At 35.1% G+C, this 24,102-nt stretch overlaps 1 protein-coding gene across 2 annotated transcripts in view; it reads right to left on the bottom strand.

Moving 5' to 3' along the window:
* Letm1 (Leucine zipper and EF-hand containing transmembrane protein 1) overlaps positions 1-24,102 on the bottom strand; it is a 79,685-nt gene that overhangs the window by 17,182 nt on the left and 38,401 nt on the right. The window contains exons 3-10 of one of the 2 annotated variants that reach the window (XM_068364437.1): positions 19,358-19,501; positions 18,570-18,707; positions 17,646-17,849; positions 15,658-15,906; positions 12,967-13,143; positions 1,744-1,914; positions 1,034-1,153; positions 696-842 (exon numbers count right to left, since the gene is read on the bottom strand). In XM_068364437.1, the coding sequence (XP_068220538.1) occupies positions 696-842; positions 1,034-1,153; positions 1,744-1,914; positions 12,967-13,143; positions 15,658-15,906; positions 17,646-17,849; positions 18,570-18,707; positions 19,358-19,501 (1,350 nt within the window). The remainder of the gene's footprint in view (positions 1-695; positions 843-1,033; positions 1,154-1,743; positions 1,915-12,966; positions 13,144-15,657; positions 15,907-17,645; positions 17,850-18,569; positions 18,708-19,357; positions 19,502-24,102) is intronic. The other variant, XM_068364438.1, reaches the window with a different exon arrangement.

Below are 24,102 nucleotides of genomic sequence, written 5' to 3'. Positions count from 1 at the left end.
CCGTTTCTCGGTCCCTATCTCGGTGGTAAGTCAACGACTATCTGTATTACTAATAAAGGGATTTTGACGAAGGAAAAATCTATTTCTGGGCGAGAGACCTGTGTCGCCCAGTGAAATGCTTCTTATAGCACCATTTCTAAGGTATAAATACTGCTAAATATACCAGAGAAAAAAGTTGCATGGAATGCCAGGAATATACCCAGCTCGCTCACCCTTATAGGGTGTCGGTATAGTAACTGCAGCGTGTTAAAATAACTTTCAGAGGTCCCATACCAATTAGTCTTCTCTTTCCTCAACATCCCCCGTTACTACGAGGTGCCAATCTACATCCGACTACTGCCCCCTACTACTAATAATAATTAAATTACACTTCAATTGCCAAACAAAGGAATTGAGTAATTTAGTATAACCTTCAGTTACCATAAAATAATGTAGTCTATATTATAATGTACCGTTTTGTAATTAAAAGCAAAGTATCAGTAAATTCTGGACAATCTTACCTTATACAATAATCTTGTAATTTGGCATTTTTAAGAAGGCTTTTTAAAAGCAAGAAAATTGACAAAACACTAATGAGTTTAGTTCATAATACTCAACTCAAATGCAACACTCATTTCTTTTGTTAAATGTTTTTTTTTACATTATGATACTAAAACTTAAAATAAAATACAATAGTACAGTACAGTAAAACTTACTGCTGTAAAGTCCTCAATATCTTCTTGGTAATCTGCTAATTCTGTTTTTAATTCAGATAGCTCCTTCTCTTCAATTATATATTTCTTTTTTTCAACTCCTAATGTTTCCAAGGCTCCTTCCACATCCTTCAGATCCTCTGGTGTCAGCTGAAAGGTTTCAGTATAATTTTCAGGTACAATGCAATAAAATTAAATACATGGTCTAAAGTCTTGTTTCAATATAAGTAGTATATAAAATGTCTTTGTTTAAAACATATTATAATTAATTCATCTTAACACTTTAATAAAGCTTTAATGTTTTCCAAATCCGAAAACACAAAGGCACTGCAAAAAGATACCTCTGCTGGTGGTTTAATAGGTACAGTTTCTTGAACCTGTTTGGGGATCTCTTCAGACAAAACTTCAGCTTTATCTTTCACAACTGGTGCCTCATCCAACAATTCTTCTTTGTCTATTTTCTGTGGATAAGTAAAGAATTATGAAGAAATATAAAAAGTTGAAAACTAGAAATTATAAAGCATAACGAAATATAAAAAGCAACAATAAATCAAATACTGTACATTATAAAATTCAAGTGATAAAACCACATAGCTTAACTCAAAAAGTTCAAATAAATTCAAATTAACAAAACAGTATATGATATTATCAACATAATAATCTCAACACACAAAAAACTGTCGGGTTTAGTGTGGAAAGTAGTACAATATTTTTGTTAGTGAGCTTTCGATCCATACTTTTTCCCAATGCCAAGCATTGCACAAATGGAGACACTAACAATAATTGTGAAAACTGGCTTCTCATCCATCCCTCAATTCACAACCGTCAAATGTAAATGACTTTCATAGGTATGAAGAATACAATTTTTCTACCTTTCCTTTGTTATTAAGCTTCATTTATAAGTAGAAATATGTGAGATATGGTTAATTCCAAGTCGTATACAAGAACCAGTATACTATTCAAAGATTTATACTACTCAAATATTCATGATGCAGGTGTAGCAGAATCACTACTATATATTTACTATCAACCACAAGTGCTGTAATTTTACCTTTATTTCTCCTGTCGCAGATACAGTGGCCTTTGTCACCTGAACACCTTCAGAGAGAATCTTATTGGCTGAAGGAGATGGCACTTGTGATAGGTCTACCCCAGAACCAAGGATATCAGCCTGAATTTCTTCAGTGGCTTTTTGCATTGCCTCTTCTTTACGAAGAGACTCCTAAAAAATAAATATCCTCACATGATGATAGCACAAAAGCTTCACTAGCTTAGCTAAAACTACCTTAGTTGTAGATTGTTTACTTCCAAGACCTGTTTTGGGTAAATTACCCAACTATATCAAATCTTGTTGCCAGTAAGTCACAAGAATCCCCAAGTCACTTCAAATTCAATGTTATCCTTCTAACCCAAGTACACTAAATTCTACAATGAAGAATATCCTTAACCCTAGTCTCATTTAGAAGTTAGATAATTTCAGTCTTTTGTCTCTAAAATTTAAAACAGAATAATTAGCTCAAAATTGTGAGATGAAATTAGTAAAAAGATAAATTTCTCTAACTTCTATAAATATTTTTTTCAAATATAGAGATTTACATATGGTTTATTCATCATGGAAATTAAGTCTTATGGCATTAGACTTCACCCCTCCTAGTGTTGAGTTCCACATACAATAGTCTGCTATTGATTCTGTGAAGTGAAACAAAAATCATACCAAAAGAATAGTGATAATTGTCAACAAATGATAAAACAAAATACTGTATTGTATCATTAATATAGTAAAGTATAATACTCATACAGTACTGTCTTCTCTCTCTCAAGATAATTCTGATGATTTCTCATAACTTTCTTATTCACTACCATGAAATTGGTTTAAAATTTTTTCCCATATTTTCTTGATAGGGAGGGCCCTAGGACTTGTAGCATTTTGCTTTTCCAAACAGGGTTGCAGTTCAAATTATAATAAAAAAATTATTCATTCCAATAAAAAAAATTAAAATGCAGTTACAACTTTTTTATTTGCTATTGTAAATTTCATTAACATTTTACATAATTTCTGAAATGCTGCTAGATGTATGTTATAGAATTTAAATGTTCTTAGTACAGTATATAGTATTGTATGTTTGAAGTGTTTATTTTGCTTGAAGAAATTTTTGTTAAAATTTGATGTAATGTGTATATAAAATTTTGGATAACATAAGAAATTATTTGCTGACATGAGATATAGAGATTTTCTTTAAAAGAATGCTCATCAAATATAGCATATAAAGATAGCATCAGATATGTCTTCATGTAAAATATTTAAGAGGATAATTTTCAGTCTTTACAACTAGATGTCACAGGGTGTGGGAGGGGAGCTTCTATCTGAGAGAGGATGGATAGTAATATGTCTTGGGGAAATTATTTTCATATTTTGTCCCACTACTGAATAGTTTTAGTTCATGAATTTCTGCAAAAATCCCTTCATACAGTGGTACAAATTCGGATAGCAGTGTATAAGTGACTCTGTTGATATACTGTACTGTATTGTATACATAAACAAAGCCTATCCCGCAGATTGTCACAAAATATACTGTACATATACATAAACCATTGTTGTCCAAGTACTACCAAAGACAATATTCAGTACTTATGATCAATCATTCCTCTTTTCTATGATGACATGAACAGAATCTCTATGGGTGGAGTTTCAATGATGCTTTCAAGATTTTGAACAGTTAAATTCTCAAAGATTTACTTTCTCTTCAAAAAATCTACGTCAAAGTCACAGTTTATGTTTTTTTTCATTCTTACTAACATCTTTTCTTATTGTATAATGAAGCTTTACCAATTTACAGATAGTTTCAATGATGCTTTCAAGATTTTGAACAGTTAAATTCTCAAAGATTCCCTTTCTCTTAAAAAAAAACCAAGTCAGAGTCACAGTTTATGTTTTTTCATTCTTTCTAACATCTTTTCTTATTGTATAATGAAGCTTTACCAATTTACAGATACCCTGATCTTAAAAATATGCCTCAGAACTCATAATTACCATAGTTATAGTCTTTAGATAATGCATCAATTTATGTCACCAGTACACTTAGGATACTTTACACCATTTTAGGAAGCTTAAATTACACTGGTCTTCCCAATTAAACCATCCTATATTTTTGTAGTAACCATAATCTTTCAAGTTATCTTAAAAGCAAATTTTCCCAAGAAAGGCATTAGTCAGCTAGCATGATTTGAAAAGACCTATCAATCATTACAACAGCAGGCAACTCTGTTTTGAACCAACTGAAGAATTTGTGGACATATTAACAAACCTTTTGTGGTAGCCAGAGGCTATTTTAATCAACTTAAAAGGGGATGGATAGAAAGAACAGTGAACAGCATCAACAGCTTAAAGAAAAAAAGTCTCTAAGGGCCAAAGGGATGCTGCAAAGTTCAATTTAGTATTGCCTACAGTACACCACATGAGGTGCAATGACAGTACTGTAGTAACACCCACAGAAACAGGAATTGATAAAAATAAACTTCACATTCATTCCTATAATCATTTCTTTAGAAGATAAAAAAATAGAATACTTTAAAATAGTCTTGTAAAGCTAACTAAAATACCATGTAATTCTGGAGAATTATGATTTAAATGCTTTTGGTCAATGGTTAATTCTTATCACCTTTATATTTTATAAATTTTTCCAACCTTTAACTTAAGTGAATACACTATTATTTCTTTAACCTTTCATACCATCAATTTATTAACATTTCATTGATATCATTCCACTGGAAAATATTCTAGTAATAAACACATTAATTTCTACTTAAATTTAATTTGTTCTTGTTTAAAATACAAACCTACCGCTCTTCACTGTAGAAACTGAAACCAGCCGATAAGCTTTTTAAAAGGGTAAAACTACCCACCCGCTAGTTAGAGGAGGGGGGGGGGGGATCGAGTAGGTTCACCCTCCCGCTCACACCAGGACTAGCAACTACCCATCACTTTTTATTTTGGCACGGTAAAGACGTAGTACAATGCAGAAACATGTTATACATGCTTTCCAGAAGTTTTACCCAATTATTTTTACAAATAAAGCTAAAGCGGTCTTTAAATGATGACGTCATCCTTAATTCGTCGTCTGCATGACTGAGTTTGACAAAATCGTCTTTGCGTATTTATTTTTGCATATATATAGCAATTTTTCCCTTGTTTCGAAATATCGTACGTCTGGCAGAGATGGAAGGCAATGGTAGAGGGTAGACGAACACAAACTACGACCTACGAGAAAACCAGCCAGAGTTTCCAAACATGTATAGAAGTTATGATGTGTTTTCACAACGTCCTTATGAACTTTATAGCAAGGCCAATGTTACCTAAGGTTAAAGAAAGAACAAAAAGTAAGCGGAGAGCAACAAAACACAACCAAGAAGAAAGGGAGAAAAAACTAAAATGGAACATTCTAACAAAATCTCTGGCAACAATGAGGCCGTTGGCAACTCATGACACCCTTACACAAAGTGTATTAATACACTTAGGGTTTAAATACCTCGTTCAGGGAGCCTTCATGTAGGAATAAACAATTAAAGTACAAAGAAAGGATATCATAATAATGTTATTTTGATTTTTTCTGAGAAAAAAACAAAAATTTATAGGAAATCTTTGAGAGCTAACACTAAAACACACTTATTCACACTTTGGTACATTTTTCTCATTTATTGCTCAATTTTAAGAGAGAAAGATATCATTGAAAAGAGGAATAAAAATCCCATAATTCTGTGACAGAATTTTTATTTGCCTTTTTCTCTTTTTTTCATGATTATTTTTCATGTAGACGAAGAAAATTTCAAAAAAAGAAATAGGAAAATCAAAATTCTGTCGCACAGAATTATTCAGTTTATAAAGAATTTTTATGGTATGATTTTCAATAAAATTGTTGTCATATGAGTGGAGAAAAATATACCTAAATTTTTTTTTAAATCATGATTTTGCTAATTAATCAAAAAGTTTTTGATCAAATAACTTGAATTTTTTATATGACGGTATTATGTCTAAAACATACGTAGAAACCGTGTATTTTGAATAATTAGAAAATAAATTGCAGAACAGCGGACGGTCACCTAAATAGCTTGGTATGAACAAATGCCTCCTCCTGGAGGAGCACATAACGCTACCCACCAGGCTGCTGCGGGAGACAGTTCGTAGGAAAATACCCAGTCAATCCTGCTCAGGCGTTAATGTAGACTCCAGTTTCACAAGGAAATCTTGCACGGCGTTGTCCACCGAGCACGGTGGGCATACAAGCTCGTCCGCCTGACTAGGAGAGGCACCTCACTTCTGCTACACGGAATGCTCTCTTGGGCGAGCCTTTCCATCAACAGCAGCACACACAAAAAGCATAGTCCGGTATAAAAGCAAGTTCTACGTCACGGTACCTGGGTGAGCTGATAAAGGCACATACGCGTTGATCTGTTGCCTTTGAGAACTGGGAGAAGTGCACAAACCAGTGCGCAGTTCCAGTTCTCATCTCGTGGTTGGGCAAACTGGAAGGAGGGTGTTCTACAGTCTTGCCCCACAATCATGGACACACCCCTCGCAAGTGCACACAGGTAGCAATTACCTTCAAGAGCTGAAATGGCTTGTTATTCCAGCCCTCACCACACGAGCATACGCTCCCAGCAGGGCGAACTAGAAGAGGTGCGCAAGCCAGCACACCTTGCCAATGCTCTCCCCTGCGAAGACTGACCATCCTCAGACTGTTTCACCTATGGTCAAGACCACACTAAGCAAATCTTTGTCAGGGGATCAAGTGCCGGCAGAGCTTTTTCTCGAGAAGCCAACTGCTAGCACCAGTGGCAAAACGGCTGGGGCACCGAACATCCCTCAAGAAGTTAGTGCCCCACAGTTGGCTCCAGATACGGTCTCTATCGTGACAGCTGCTCACCTTCCGGTCTCAGCACAGAGACCCACCGAGTACCCTAGTACTAGTGGGACCCAAACAGAAGAGACACCCCGAGTCAATGGGTGTTAGACACCAATGTCCTCAAAGAAGTAAATCTCTTCCCTCCCCTGGATTTATTGGTCTTCACAGATGCATTAAAATATGAGGAGGGCAGTGTCATCTGACGGCATCCAGATTTTGGTCCGAATCCGAAAGGCGCTGCCACATAACTTTCCCAAATGAGGGCAGCCTACCTGACCCTCAAGTACTTCCATCAGCTCCTTTCAGGGCATTACGTAGTGCTGATGAGCATCAACACTGGAGTAGTGTCCCAATAAAAAAACAAAAACAAAGAGAGACCTTGCCAGAGCACTCATGTCTACTGGCTGTAAAAATCCTCAGGTGGAGGGAAGGGAATTTGGTAGACTTAACAGCATGCTTCATCCTGCGCAAGAATAACGTGCTGGCAGACAATCTGAGCCGGAGGAATCAGTTGGCTCCGAATGAGCAATCGACCTATCCAACGACATCCCTAAACTAAAACTTCCGGTGTATTACTCACAAGTACCAGAACAACAAGTGTTCTTGCAGGACGCTTTTCAACACCTGCGGAACAAAGTGGACGTCCATACGTTCCCCTTCTTTTGCCTAGTAAGGGGGTTATTGAACAGGATAAGGGCATTATAAATCTAGCAATGACCCTCTCAGCTCCGCTGAGGCAGCATGCAGAATGGTTTTTGAACCTTCTGCATCTGCTTTTGGAGGCACCGAGAGAGCTCCCTTCACTTCCCAAGCTATTCAGACAACCACACTTGAAGATTTTCCACCAAGCGATATTACCGCATGTCTTCACAGCCGGAGGCTATCCAGTAACTACTCGCAAGAGAGGCTTTTGGAAGCCAGTTGCTAGGTGCATGGAAAGATACCTCCGGGAGTCGTCGTCTGCGGTGCATCAGGTGAAGTGGTCCATCTTTAGTGGTGGATGTCATGGATGGGGTATCTCTCCACTCAGTGCTTGTATTCCAGCACTAACAGAGGTTTTACTGTTCCTCAGGGGGGAAAAATTCCACTTAATGTCGGTAGGGAAAGGCTTTCGTTTAGCCTCGAACATTGTCTTCGAACTGAATCGAGTTAACATTTCCTCCTCGACAGAATCGTCACTCCCCATACGGAATTTCGAACGTTCCTGCCCTCAGTCAAAAGTTAGACCACCTCCTTGGAACGTTGCCAGGGTCTTACATTCATGGAAAGGAGGCACTTATGAGCATCTACGTCAAGCCTTAGATAAGGACTTCACCTTAAAGACAGTTTTCTTTTGGCCCTGACTTCTGCAGGAAGAGTCAGCGAACTATATGGTCTTTCATATGACATCACCCATTCCGGGGGCATGGGTGACATGTGACACTCAGTATCATCCTTGAGTTTGTTACAGACTCAAAATCAATCCTTAGCGAATTCTTGACTCGGGCCCTTTCAGATTGGGAGTCCCCGATTGGTAACAGACAATACTGATCAACTGTTACTATGCCCTGTAAGGACGATGAGATTATTTCTCATAAGGATGAGAAGAACTCGACCCCAGATCATCAAGCTGTTCTTCAGCATGGGTAAGACCAAGAGGAGAATCACGAAGAACTCGATCTCCTCTTGGATAAGACGAGTATAGAAAGACAAAGGGTCTCAAGACACCTCAACAACAGGTAGATGTCCCCATGCCCATGATATCAGGGGAGTAGGTACTTCCCTGGCATTCCAAAAGAATTTTCCTGTTCAGCAAGCACTGCAAGCAGGCAGGTGGAAACATCAAACAATGCTCACCTCCCCCCACCAGCAAGACATAACCCACAGGAACCTAGACACATTCTTGATAGTTCCTGTGGTGGTAGATCATAACGTAATCTAAACACCTAAGCTCCCATTGGGACTAGTATCAGAGGTTCAAGGGAGGAGGTTACACGTCAAGTCTAGGTTGAATGTGGCAGTGACTGGCCACTTCCTACATACCCTTCACCTCTCTTAGGGGGCAGCATTCGGGAAACCCTGCACAGCTGACCTCGTTCTTCTGCGAGTAAGTTTAACGCTCTTTGGATAACCGCATATACAGTACATTTGTGTGTGTGTTATGTCCCCGTCCTCCTGTCAGGGGGAGGCCGGAAGAAATATACATTAGTAGAGGGCACAGCCTGAATAGCTACATTGTATGTTCCAACAGATTCATTCCTTATTCTCCAGCAATGATTTCCCAGGCCGTTATCCTGCGAGGATAAAGTGGTGCAGTATCACTATACAGAGGCCTTCCCAGGACAGTTGCCAGCCAGTTGGTTTTGGACTTCCACCCTCCTAAAGGCGAGTCTCCACAGTAAAGAGCGGAAGGTTTGAATTTAGCACATGAACAAATGAAAAATTTGGAATTTGTATTTTCCTAGCAATACAAACCTGGAGCTCTTTACACTAACTGACCTGCCAGCAACAACCCCCTGAAAGTCCTACCACAGTTACAAAAGTGATGGTTAGTCACTAGGTTAGCGGGAGGGTTAACCTACCACGGTTCCTCATCCGCTAACCAGCGGTGGGTAGTTACATCCTGATACAAGGCTTATCAGCAAGTTTTGGCTTCGCCGAAATAATATTCCACAGTAAAGAGCGGAAGGTTTGTATTGCTAGGAAAAATACAAATTACTTCCAAATTTGTCATATTGATTTACAATATTAATAAATATTACTTATAACTAATCTACCATACCTAAAAATAAGAAATGAATTTTAAAATAATCTTTTTAATAAAATTTATTTCTATACTCACCTGATGCTCATATTGCTTCTCTCTCGAAACTTGGTTTCATTGATAATTAACCACCAAACTTAAAATTTTAAGTTTCCTTTCCTTTCAATAGGCTTAGGCCTCTAATAAAGTATTGAGAATTTTGGCTTTGGGTATGCCACAGATTCACTTTCTTTCAGTCTTTGTCAAACAAATTGTCTATCCTCTTGACATCACAATTCAGTGAGGAGGAAGGCGGGCATATACAGTATATAAAAATCAACATACTACATAAATAGATTACTAAAATTCCATTATTTTTATGAACCTTCCCCAATTTTCATACTCTGATGGAGGTGAATCATCAATGCAGGACATAGAAAGGAAATTTAAAGTTCTGAAATCTTAAAACTTATCTGGTACATAAAATTTTAGTTTAGACCTTCAATGAAAATGTCTTCAAATAAAGTTTGTTCTAATTTCATTCTCCAGATTGCCTTCCTCAATACAACCAAACCATCCTACTCCCTTATTTAGATACTGTAAATTGTCCAACACTGGGATCCAAAGAAATTAATGGGAAAAAAATTAAATTCACACACAAAAAAAAAAGAAAAAAAAATCAATTGAACCATATCACCAGCAACTACTACAGAACCTAAAGCAAACCAAGATTTTATAATTCTTAGTGAATATAGATTTGGTGCGGCAATAAGCTGATGCTAAGACTCTTCCAAAAGAGAGAGTCCTGCAAAAATTAGCATGTAGCTCTACTTTTACTATCATGAACCCTAACTTCCAAGTCTTCCATCCAACTTGGATCCAATTCCCTGTGAGCCTCACTGACACAGCATTTTTGGACCAAAGACAACTTGATATTGTAACTCCACAAAACAAGTTAGGAATGTTAACCCTAATCTCAGGAAACCCTAATCTCTGGATTCTTGTTCTAATAACACTTACTAGCTCACACATGATAAAGAAACCAACTTAGGTTTCTAAGGAGGGAATATAAAGGATTTGAGTGCAACCTTTCGTCTTGAGAATCCTCCTTGGCAAAAGAGATAAGATCATATTTTTTTCAAAACCTACATTATAAGAAAGAGTTTCTAGCTTAATAATGCTTAGCTGATATTAATGCCAACAGGAAAAGTGTTAGACATGAAATTCTTAACCAAAAGATCTTCAAAAGGTTCAAAATGCAAAATTTTTAAACACTGCAATACTGTATCTAGATTCAAATATTGTATAGCTCTACCTACAGGAATTTTTTCAATGTTAAAAGACCTAAATACATATGCAATACCTGAAATGGATGAATCCAGCCCTAGATACTTGAGCACAGTATTAAGCATTGATCTATAAACTCATTAGGCAAAATGTTCAATTTCATTTCATAAAGAAAAGAAATGCAAAAAATTAACAATATTATCCATACTAGTTCTGGTCACTGCCATTTTTTTATATGCTACAATACAAATAAACATTCCATTGCCTCTGATATAGATTAAAAAAAAAAAAAAATGTCTTGGAGAATACATAGGACAGTCTCTATGCTAGCTAGATGTAGCACGTATGGGTTTGGATGTACTGCCCTGGAAATCAATTGCCCGAGAAGATTGATTTTGTACAGCAAAATCCCTCATTCACTTGACAACAGAGGCCACAGATCTACACATCCCTCTGAGACTAACAGGAAGCCACCAAAATCATCCTGTTATTCATATATACCCTGAACTTGTTTATCACAGGATTTAGGAAAACTCAATAAAAAGAGAAGAAATTAAATAGATAAAAAAAAATCAATGAAACGATAAAAAATGAAACAATAAGAAAACAAATAAATACTGGTTATGGACTAAGACGAAGTTAAATTAAAAGAGAAGTTTCAAGTTTCACTTCCCCTGTAAGGAAAAAGAGGATTTGGCTTAAGTAACGCTCGAACCATCTAAAATTCAGAGGCTATAAATGCAAGGTAGAATCATGACAAATGGTGAAAAGACTTACAGATCCAGATTCAACCATGCTAAAGGATCTGGAAGAAGTGATCAAAACACCTCAATCTCTTTGTTTGGAAATGTCAAAAAATTGGTGGTCCCTCCAATTACAAATATTTTGATGCACTAATTGATGTAGAGACCATTCATTTGGAAGACTATGAGTCTTCATGCTTAACCAATCTGCCAAGATGTTAGCTTTCTCCATTATCAATGCATGATAATTCTATAGTCTTTAGCTTTACTGTGTTAGATTACAAAGCTTAGGAAATTCTTGACTTCAACTTCCTATTACCTTTATTATAAACTGAAAAAGGTGTAACGTAATAATACATCAGTCACATTCTTCTTAACATCATTATGAAAAGCTACAGTAATAGTTTACTATCATACAAAAGTTGAAATGCATGTAAGACAGCTTTTGTTATCTGAATTGGCTGTTCATCACAAAAAAGCTATTTTTAATTTGATTGTTTGTAGCCATATGAGTTACTAACGATTCTTATATAATTTTTTCTCTTTTATTTTATTCACTTATTGAATTAGCAGTTGGGATAAAGAAGTGAAGGGAAGAGGTTAGTTTATCATAATTTGGTATCGAAAAAGGAACTCGCATGATACGCAAGATCTATAATAAAATATTTTTCATGGGTGAAAATTTGGCTCCCGCACAATATGTGAGATCACAAGTTACGCAAGTAGATACGGTATTACTGTAATTTACTTTATTAATTTTTCTCCCAAAAGATGGCTATTTTTCACAACAAAATTTTAATATACAAAAAATTGAAAACTTATCTGCCCTCAAACACCCCTGATATAAAGAGGAGTCCACAATATAGATGTACATATAATAAATTTATAAATTTGCAATGTACTGAGGGAGTGATGTGACCTGCAATATGGCGAGATTTTATTAAATTGCCCCCCCCCCCCCCCCCCTTACAAAGAAAATGAGGCTCATGATCGCCCAGAAGTAACCAGACTTGAACAATCTAAAATGGAATGGCCGACAAATCCAGGAGAAGGTATTCCTTATAATCAATAACCTAAATAACATTTAGTATAAATCTTCCACAATCTGGAGGGAGGTAAATACAGCGTTGACTTTTCCAGCACAAGTAAACGAGAAGACAAACACAAATCATGTACAGCTTAAAAGCCAAGGCTACTGTATTGCCATTCACTGCTAGAATGTCTCAATCCAATACTAGAGGCCTAAATTATTGAAAGGAAACAAAATGGGAAAACTCAGTACCAGTGAGAGAGAAGCAATATGAACACCATGGGTGGCACTTAGAAATAAATTCTAATTACAGTATCACTAATTCTTAGGTAAATCGTACTAATACCCAAGTAATTTTGTTTTTTCTATACTTGAATAAAATTTACCCATAAAAATGTCTTTCGTCAGATACTTCATACTGTAATATATCCTTATCTATAACTTTTATATATAATGTGCAGTATACATTTTCTATCCTTATTCCAAATTTCATTTTCCTTTCTTTTTAAGAATATTAAAAATCAATTGACATTACAAAACTTATAAACTTACTTCTCTTATATTAAAAATCAATAGATATCAAAGAACTTACTTCTTCCGCCTTTTTCCTAACTACCTCCTCCTTTTTCTTCTTATCTCCTAGTACACGTTCAAGTTCCTTCTTGTCCTCCTCAATCTTCCTCTCCTCTGCTTTAATGACTTCCAATCTTGTCAGATTGTCAATCTTGCCTTCACGTTTCCCGATAGCTGCTTTAGTTCTTGTGGCAACCTGTAATAGGAAAAGGAAGAACATTAGGTTTTCAATAATACCACTCACAGCAATCAAATTTTGGATTCCTCAAGGAATAAACCAAGGGATTTGTTCTTAATGGAATATATATATTTTATTCGATATTCTGAAAATAAACTAAAGATAAAAATAAAAAAAATATTAATTATATCAAGACTACTTGATATCAAAATGGGAGGCAAGTTTCTCAATATTTTGCAGTTAAGATAATTCCTAGATCACCCCAGTTACAAAGCTAAAACCATTAAAGCTCTTAGAATACAATCATAATAAATTTTTATTATAAGTAAAAAAATCAATTCGATATTTTTATATTTTTTTAACCTTAATTATTGTTATTCAGATTTTTAAGCTAAAACAAAAGATGTACACTATTTACTATATCAAAACTTGATATTCATATATTCACCCTCCATCCTCCCTACAATCTAGGGGACTTGAGAGGCCCCCTTTTAAATAATAAAATAAAAGCTAATTAAATAAAAATGCAAGTTAAATTTAATGAGGCCTGTGTTCAGTAACTGTACCAATATAATAAGATAGTCAAAAAGAAAGAAAATTGCAGTTAAAAACAATTTTTCAAAATACTGTAAGGTCATTATTTCGAAACCTAACAAATATTCATATGAAATAGGATTCAAGCATGAGCTTGACAACAAGAAAGTGAAGAAATAGATTTCACGGAAGTAAATTATAGTTTGTGCAATTTACACTTTAATACCAAGTGTCATTGTTTATAATTTGCTGATTACCTTCTTCAGTTGCCTCTCAAGCCCCCTAGATTGTAGGGAGAAGGGAGGGTGAATATATGATCATCAAGTTTTGATATAGTAAATTGTATAAATTAGAATTGAAAGCTAAGGGTAATTCCAAGAATATTTCTTTCCTTTTCTCAACCTTCTATTGTGTTTAGGGTAATTTTTGCATTTGAAGACTATGACAGACTTGGCTCTTTTTTTTTCCTGTTAAGAGAGGCATGAGAATCACTGCAGACGGTATTCGGGCAAGTACCTTCAACAAGGGTAAATGTTCCTGTCCCTAGAATTTTTTCACACAATGAAGGACTGAGTGAAACTAAAATGAAACCTAAAATTGCAAAAGTACATCTTACATTTACAATTATGTGTACTTCTCTATTCTTTAAAACTCAGAATGTGAGGGGAAGAAAAATGAAAGGTAAAAACCCATTAGTTCCAAGTTAATATATCCTCCATAGTAACTAAGAGACCTAAAATAAGGCACAAATTTTAATTGATTTGGTTGTCCTTCAAACAGGTGGTGGTAAGTACAAAACTGCACCTGTAGGGATGAGCTTTTACCTTTAGAAAATAGAGCCTCAATAATAAAGTTACTTAATAAGATAGCAAAAAACTGACACAGTGAATTGTTCTTAATATAACAACAAAATCTTTTGACCATGTCCATAAAAGGCCAAGTTCTACAAAGTAAGTTTTATTGGTCTGGTTGGACAAGGACATCTTGTTTGGGTCCCCATTCATAAAAAGAATCCAAATACCAGTAGGTAACAGTATGTGCCTGACAGGCTTAGGTCTTGTAATCAATAATTGCTCTAAATTTTGGAAAAAAAAAAAAAAAAAAAAAAAAAAGAGTACGACTTTAGTAGAGGAGAAGTCAACATTGCATACCACTCTTACCCTTCTCAGACATTCTGCTCCAGGTAGAAATGGGCTAAGTGCCAATCATTGATGTACAGAAACTCTAATTTCAAATATTTCTCTCTTAACAGTTTAAAAGTTGCTTCAATGGCAGAGGCAAGGGAAAGGATATTTTCATGATCAGTGCCCATGGCCCCTTTCCATCAAGCTGGGACCAGGAAGGGCCAGGCAATGGCTACTGATGACTGGAGGTAGACCTATAGGCTCCCCTTTATTGCCAAAGACTTATTATTGCTGTCTTTAATCTTTTCTGCAAAATTTCAACCAATTCAACCATGTTTCTAAAACTTTCCTCTTTCTTGGTACAGTATTCTAACTTAGGCTTTATTCACGTCGATAAATGAACAGTAGACCTTAAGATTACCTTACAGACTTTCTTTCCGTAATTGTTACATTATTAAAAGACCATCAATTATGAAATCAGCCCATATCATTTCCCAGGATTAGTTATCAGGGATTTAAGCAAATGTTAAAAAAATGTGAAACCAACCTCCATAAAAATTCATAAAAAATATATACCCAACCCTTGACAGAAATGACATTAAAGCAAAGTATTTATAGTTATATAACATCAAATACATGAAAGGAATAGAAAGAGGATTAAGTTTACTTGAGCAGTATGTAGTGGGACTAATAGGGACAAAAGAAGATTAGAACATTTCAAAATAACCCATAACTAAATGTAAATTCACACCATTGCTAGCACAAACTAAACTTCTTTGCTCTTACACTCAAGAGATAGTGCGCCCAAAATCCTCATATAGCTGATAAATACTGAAATATCACATAATGCATTAGCTTCACAAACTGTTTTTACCTCTTCCGGCAGAGTTGAGATAGTAGCAGCAAGAGTATCAGATGGCCTCACATTCTCTGGCAGATACAGAGTCCTGGAAAGCAGCAGCAATGATGGAGGAACCTTTTCATTCAAGCTCAAATCTAACCACAAATTGAGCTGTGACTGAAGACGTTCTTTGGACAAACCATATGCTCTCATTCCCCTTGCACGACAAGCTTGCTGTAGCTCCCAAACTGCCATGGACTCAATACCTTCAACTTGAATTATCTGTAACAAAGACGTTGATTAGTAATTTCCCTTGTTATACACCCATACCACAAAACTGAACAGGCAAAAGTACAATTAAGCAAATATTCAAGAGAAATAACAAAATTTTAATAACTCAATTAAGCTGCTAATACCTTATGGGGACCACCTAAAGTGCCCATCACTTAGCACACACTAGTCACAATGATGTTTTGTAGCATTCGTTCAGTTCTCAACTGCACCTGTTACTTTTCATGTACCATTCTTTTTTTTTTTTTCTCAACTTGGTTGAATTCTTCATTCTAAGAAATATTCCTTGGTAAGCCTAGTCATGAAATTTGTCTCGGTTGTCTCAATGAAATATTTATAAAAACAACACTGTGAAAGCTTAAAAATAAATTCTGTGATATTCCTGTGTAAATTACATTAATTCATCACTTCATAATCTACACTTGACTACAGTGACCTTATTCTTGCAAAATTATGACAATTGATTAAAAAATTGATCTTTACTCCAAAATGTCAAAGGTCTAATTTTTATTTTACCCATTCACAAAACTAAACAGTGACTTTCACAAAAGCCCATGACTCTTATTGGAATAGTTGATAATATACCTTTCAAGTTAATTTCTTCAAGGATTAAAATTCTTTCATACACTGTTCTGCTTGCTATGTTTAGGCTCACAAAAACATTAATCTAAGTACACACTACTCAATTTTGTGATCAGCAAAGTTCCTGGCCCTTAAGTTTCAAAACATTGTGGCAGCCAGCAGGTATCTCAGCACTTACATGTCGAGACACTTGATTCCCAACAGGTAACTGTCTTAATTTTTGGGGGGTTAGGGTGAATGGCTAAGCTAAGTTCTTCCCAATCAAACTAAGATTCAAACTAAACTTTTAATAGGTTTGCTCTTAAAGAGTAAATTTTAAAAAGAATCAATTTGTATTGTTCCCATACTTGTACCGGTAATCAAAAGTCAAACTTCCAACCCTGCTTATTTCTTACAGCTAATTAGCCAAAATTCATGACCAAGTTAGCTGCTGGGGACTCTGGGATCTTTATGCATATACAAAAAACTGCTTACTGACTACTGCTTCTTTTTGCCAAGAAAACTGAGGAGCCTAGAATTTGGTTAGATATAAAATTGAGCTCTCATTTCTTTTACAACAAATTTCAAAAGTATGCAGACTTTATGAAAAAAAAGTATGAAAAATTCTAATTGTCGTCCCTGGTCTTAGAACTGGATATCACCTAATAAAAAAAGGATAGAAATATAAGATACCAGGCAAGTCACCAAACTATACAGATAAGTAAACAAAATCAATCATGAGCTTAAGAATACAAGTAAATAGTCATTAACAAAAATGTCCCCGAAGAAAAAAATCTAACATTTCTTGCATTTTGTTCTGATAAAAATTTATTCATGAGTGATTCAGATTCAAACATAATATCAATCGTGTTTCAAAGTCATTACCAGGTATTTCTTTTGGAAAGAATGAAAGATAGAATTGTAACCAAAATGTGTCTTTTTCACAGTTGTTCTAAAAAAAAAAAAAAAAAAAAAAAAAAAAAAAAAAAAAAAAAAAAAAAAAAAAACTGTACACATTCGAGCACACTTGAAAATCAAAAGAGAATTCAAGAGAATTAAATATTCTTATAAATCTTTAGTTTATCAGGAGCATTTATTGCATAATTTCGTTTATATCTACTGTACCTGTACCGTGCAAAAGGGAAAAAAAAAGGGCTTTTAAAAAATACCTTATCATCTGCAGCCAATGTCCGTAACTTCATACGTAGTTGAAACCTGAGGAAGTTGTTTGTACCAAAGGGCTGCATTTCAAGCAACTGACACAATGCCACCAACTGTGGCCTTGAAAGAGAATCCAAGGTAATTTCATCTTCAAAAAGCTTGCTGAACTTTAATATTTCCTCATTGCTGACCTCTTCGCCAGTTTTCTGGACCTGTAAGGTCAAAGCTGTTATTATAAATATGAAATATTAATGGATTTTTTTTCTTACCTTCTATCATGTACTTGACATAAATGAGTAATATTAAAGCCTTTACTGGCAGTGAGACTTTCAGAAAATTTAACCAAAGTGAAAAATACATGAAAAAAAAATTATATACCTATATGATGGAAATCAAACTAGAATTAAATAGATGTTATGAAATTATATAAAAGAAAAAAATGTGGTTCACAGTAAAACACTAGCAATCAAATCAAATACTGTACTATACTACATGTATGTTTATACAAGAGAGAGAAATGAGGTACCTATGGCATAATAAAATTAAGTCTAGGTAATCCAGTTCAGATGAAGCAATATAAATACAAAATAATCAGAGAATAAGGTTTACACCACTGTTAACCCTTTAACCCCCAGGCTATTTGGAAATTTCCAACCCTTAAGCCCCAGGGGGTTATTTTTTTTCCCAGCACATTTTGCAGTATATTTTTTTAAAATTGCTATAACAGCCTTAATTTTTGTCATAGAGAGGTCAGGTTGGTCTCATTCTCTTGGAAAATGCCTGAATCTCAAAAATTGTCAAAAATATGAAAAAAATAATTTTTATAGCATTTTTTTTGCAAGGACGTACCAGTACGTCCATGGGGGTAAAGGGATGGCTTTTGTGAAACGTATCAGTACGTCCTTTGGGGGTAAAAGGGTTAAAACACTTGCCTTCTCAAAGAAAAGAACAAATTCTTTGGCACTTTCCGAACGATGTCCCTTTGCTTGAACAGCCATGTTGTCTAATGTTTGCTGCAAGAATTTTGCCATCTCTAATTTTGATTTCAACATCTTCTTCATCTTTGCCTCCTGCAAATGTAAAACAGCAAGAATACTTATTAACATTTATAACAATGCAGACTACTTGATAACTAGGTTAAAAAACTAAATAATAATTTACAGAATAAATATGGTAATAAAACCACTTAATGTTGGTACATAAACTATTAATGGAATGGAACACTAATCAGATTAATCAAGTTAGATTGCGAGTACAAAAATGAACATTTCTTATAAGAATCTCAGCAATTAAATTTCAAATGGTTTGCAATATTCACAACTACTATAACAAAACCAAAAATACCTTCTTATAGTGAGAACAAATAAACACCAGAATCAGAGGCAGTAATTATATATGATTCTAAAGTTTAAAGTTAAGATCCCCATTTCTATTCAAATAGAACAAACAAAAGTGAAAATTATTTCTAAAAAAAAATATGTCAATGTCTTAAATCTTAATAAATAACATGTAAATTAACTATTAGGTGCTTTTCAGGACACTCTTTTAAATTATTATTCAAAAGAAACCTTATTCAAAACTAATATAATAATAGTAAATAGCAAAACGATATACACAAGGAAAAACAATATACAGTCGACATTTACCTACCCCATTTCTTATGTAATCAAAGATTTTAAAACATCAAAGGGAAATAAAAGTAACAGTCACGAAACTTTACCTTTTCATTCGCTGTTTCGAAGGTGGATGGGAGCATACCAGGAAAGAGCTTGAGTGCTACAGGGAGCAGAATCTCCATGAATGGTACGATGATAAAAACGGAAAAGGGTAACAGACGAAACAGGTCGGATGTCGTTCGCACCAACTGCAAAAGACAAAACAAAATAAGTTATCAGCGGAACAAAACATATGCCATGAACTAACTAATAAATAAAAACTATTTGCAAATTTCAAAATACATCATCAATACTTCAAACGGAACAATATACTATAAAATGCAATTTGATTTCTCAGTAGCTAATAAATCTCCTAAGTATTTTTTCTAATGAAATTTTTCTAATGAAAATAAAATACATTAATCTTTACATGTAATAATATCTCTGAGATAGTGTGTGCGCCCCCCCCCCCCCCCCATCAAAAACCCTGAAAGACTGGTAACGGATCAAGAAATATGTCAACTGGACCAGACTCACTTGCGTGTGGCTGTTACCCCGTTCAAACCCAAATGGCATCATGCCATTTAGTTTTTTGCTAATTTCATTCACTTAGTTTTTTTCTATACACAAGGGCAAAAGAGACATGTCTTGGAGGAAGAGAAGGACGAGTGGTGGGGGGGAGGGGAATCTCTGCTTTACACAATTTTGTAGAAAAATATTATCCTGAAAAGGTAGCATGCGACAGAGCAGGTGATGTTAATAATGATACTGCATTCAGTCATTACAAAAACAGACCCAGAAAAATTCCTCTCGATCAGTTTTTCTGTAATAAAAAAGGGTCCTAAACTGAGTCTGACCCAAAAAAAAAAAAAAAAAAGAGGGGGGGGGGGGGCAAAGAAAAGAAGGAAAACCAGGTGGCAGTTACCACAGTCTTTATTGAGGGGGGGGGGGGAACTTTCCTTCCAAGCAACACAAACACTCACACCATCATCTCGTCACTTTACAACAGGTAAGGTGGAGTTACATTTTAATCCATTCTTTCTAACAATTACAGCTTTTCCTGGGTTCTTTTAACGAAGGTAGTGAAATACTGGATATTAAAAAAAACGATTGTATAGTCAAGCATAATATAAAGACAGGATCAATTTTTAGTCTAGTTTTTTTTTTTTTCATATCAGGAAAACAAATATTACAATAGCTTTATTTCGCGAAATCATCAAGATCATTTCCTGATTGCTCGATTTCTCGCACACTTCAAATTGCAAAAATACCACAGGGGGCCAAATGGCTTAATTTGATAGTGAAATGCACAAAATATTTACAAAGTAAAATTTTATTGTTGACAAAATTTATAGACAGCATATAATATAAATGCCATCATTAATAACAACAATATACATGTGCATGAATCCTTACAGGATAAAAGAGGTAAGGATATTTTATACAAAGTATCAATATAATAAGATATAATTTGAAAAGTTAACAACAAAGCATATGAAGTTTTTTTTTCTTTTTTTTTTTTTTTTTATAAATTAACAAGATTTATCAACCTTGATGGAGCTCAAAGCCCAAGCTTAAGCAAATAAGCTATATGGACACTACATGGTATAAAATTAAGTTACATCACGTGATGGTTCTGTTATCACAGACACACTTCAAAATGTTACTGACAGGGATATTCAGCACCTTTTACGGTGGAAAATAATTTTTAATCCTGCAAAAGTAACCCTTATGAGATAATCGGTAATTATCAAGCCAAATATTAGTTCAAATGGCCAATATGATTTGATCTGATTCATGGAATTTGGGCCACGTAGATCTGCGTTAGCGTAAATATGCGGTTAGGGGGAAACCCCGCTGCAAAATTGAAAGTGGGAACAAATTAAGATGGGGTAATGAAAAAAAAAATAAATAAAATAATAATAAATAAATAAATAAATTGTGTAAAGAATAACCAAAAGTGGTGCTGCAAAGATAACAATGTCCACAATGCGCCACACGAGATTAACTTAGGTATCAACAAACTTAGGGTTATTTCAGACTGTGACCTACCAGATGCAGTGCAAATCCAGGAATGGATATAATAAAATCTGACCGAATAATAAATATTTTAATAGAATCCTCATTTTACTGCTAAAACAACTGAAGTATAAATCTACGATACGATGAAAATCTTATTTAGCAAACTACTTCCATATTTTCATTAGTTATAAAAAATAGTTTTCCACCAGTGACTGAATATTATCAAGGTGAATGTTGAAGGTACAATACCATTTACAGGAATCTAAATATATACCCATACAATACTATTCTTAACAATTCGAGTCGGGCAATTAAATAATACAAACTCCAAGTCCAGACCCATCCCCCAAGTGTTTACCTTTCTTGTCGCAACCAATCTAAATAGTACACTGCGCAATAAGTATATCTTGATTGCAAAACATCTGCTTTACAAAGACGACCAAAGCTACGAGATAAACCATAGAAGTTATTGAGCTAACGGTATAAACTAGCTCAAGCCCTCTCAAATGCTCATTTTCAACACAAACATGAACAATAGTCATATCATTAGTTCCAATAACGACGGACTATCAACCTGACAAAAACTTCCCCAAGCAAACCTCTGGCGGTCAATAATCCGGGGGCAAAGACCCTACACAACTGGCCTAAAGACTTGGAGGCGCCTTTCGATATTGAACGTTGGGGGAACTGCCGTTGGCTTCTGCTACGGCGTCACTTCCAAACGTTCTCCCCCAAAATCAATAATGGATTGCCATTCTTTTCAATTCCTTGTTATATATCTTTAAACACGATTATTATTCCCAAGGATTAATAACTACTGTTAGGAGAAAAAAAAAAGACGATGTTAACAACAACTTAAAGGAGATGAATTTTTTGGCAACTGAATCACTCCACAAAAATCGAGATGCTTCCAAGAAAAAACAATAAATATGGGACCTATAACGTTTATGGTCCATGCACTCAAACACGCACATTGTGTGTGTGTGTGTGTGTGTGTAGAAAAAAATTACCGTGACGAATCTACTTTCGATTTCAATTTACCCTCATAAGTGAACTTCCCAAGAAATAACCGCCCCCCCCTCTCTCTCTCTCTCTCTCTCTCTCTCTCTCTCTCTCTCTCTCTCTCTCTCTCTCTCTCTCTCCTCTCTCTCTCTCTCTCTCTCTCTCTCTGATATAACTATTTTCTACCAGTATAAACGCATAGTACCAACTTTGACCATAAAAAAGTAAAACCATATAAATGCAACATTAAAACACAAACATACAGCCAATATAAACTAGCGTTTCGGGCTGCTTAAAGCTAAAACTCTCAAGATCTGGCTATGAGCCGAGATAATTAGTTGCGTATATACAAACAAACGTAAAAAACAAATCAAAGCAAAAAGTAAAGTTATAAGTGCCGAATTAATTAAATCTCTAGGGTAGAATGGCGGTGCGAATAAAAAAATCCTTTTTCTTTTGTAGGCCGCCTACAGACTTGGCAAAGTACGGGAGTGTCAGTAAACCTATGGGAGTTAAGGAATGGTAGCACTGTACTTAAAAGTGCTGAAATGTCAACAAGAAAACGAGGCCAGCTCAATTGGATTAGACGGTATCATGTGTGGGATTTTAGAAACAGGGTAAACAAGTAAAAATCGACGTGAATCACAAGCGAAAATATACTTCTGGAAAGAATAAGAGATTACTATTTCTCTGGCCAAACAAAAGCTTCGGGGTACACACGTGTGTGCATATTCCCTGTCCAACAGCCACTACTTGACATTCCATTATCATATTTACAGTGATCTAGAAAATACAATACATGGTTCGCTAATATGAATATCTTTGAATTACGAAAAGCATTGACCTACGAAACGGATATTCCTAAATAACTATTCCGCGAATCACATGGTGACAACCTGAAGAGATTGGAACACCCACCAAAAAGGAGGGCGGGACTGGTCTACTAACGTTTCAGACTAAAAATAAAGACTGTTTGCCATCGATTCAAAAAGCTTCACTGGCTAATAAAACCACCTTGAATGCCTATCGAACGATTCCATAGAGAAGAACGTTAAGTCATGTCAGTTCTTCTGGGATTATAAATTCACTCCCCCTAACGTTAAAACAATCTTTCTCCCTCTTTATTTTCCTCTTTTCTAATAAGTTATCCAACAAAAAACTGCCATGTCAACCCCGATATCGTAAGCCAGCCAAAAATCTACATCTTACGTTACAAAACAAAACAGGTTGCTGTTAGGCCTACAATAATTGACACTGGCACACTAGAAGACAGTTGGTCCCCAAAATATCCCTTCCTACTAAGACACATCCCGTTTGGACGATCTTTCGCTCAACCTCCTACCAAAGAAGTTTCGTGATGCCATTTCCAATAATAGCAATACTTACCAATAAGGATAATATTTACAATTATAACTGCATTCAGACACAACTGGTTCGGGTTTCCTTTATAAAAGAATATCGTTAACAGTTACTTTATTCAGTATCAGATTACTGTTTATTACACATCGAATTTTAACATTTTAAGTACATCACACTGTTGTGTTGTGAAAGTTCATAGGAGATTCGAGTATGACTCTGGGGATTGCATGGCATCGCCATTACCATTAGGATAAAATTAATCAAACCGGCTCTGTATAAATATAACATAATCATGAACGTATTGTAAACTATCGATTTGGTATTAAAGATTTCTAGTTTTCTTGTTTTCTACTGTGGGAATTTTCTTGAATGCGAAGATATTTAATATTTGATTGAAAATTATTTGCAAAATATGGGGGGTGTGATA

This window comes from Palaemon carinicauda, chromosome 41 (genome assembly GCF_036898095.1).
Source record: "Palaemon carinicauda isolate YSFRI2023 chromosome 41, ASM3689809v2, whole genome shotgun sequence".
NCBI classification, from domain to species: domain Eukaryota; kingdom Metazoa; phylum Arthropoda; class Malacostraca; order Decapoda; family Palaemonidae; genus Palaemon; species Palaemon carinicauda.
The sequence above is the reverse complement of the archived record's forward strand: the minus strand, read 5'-3'. Positions and strand labels throughout refer to the sequence as shown.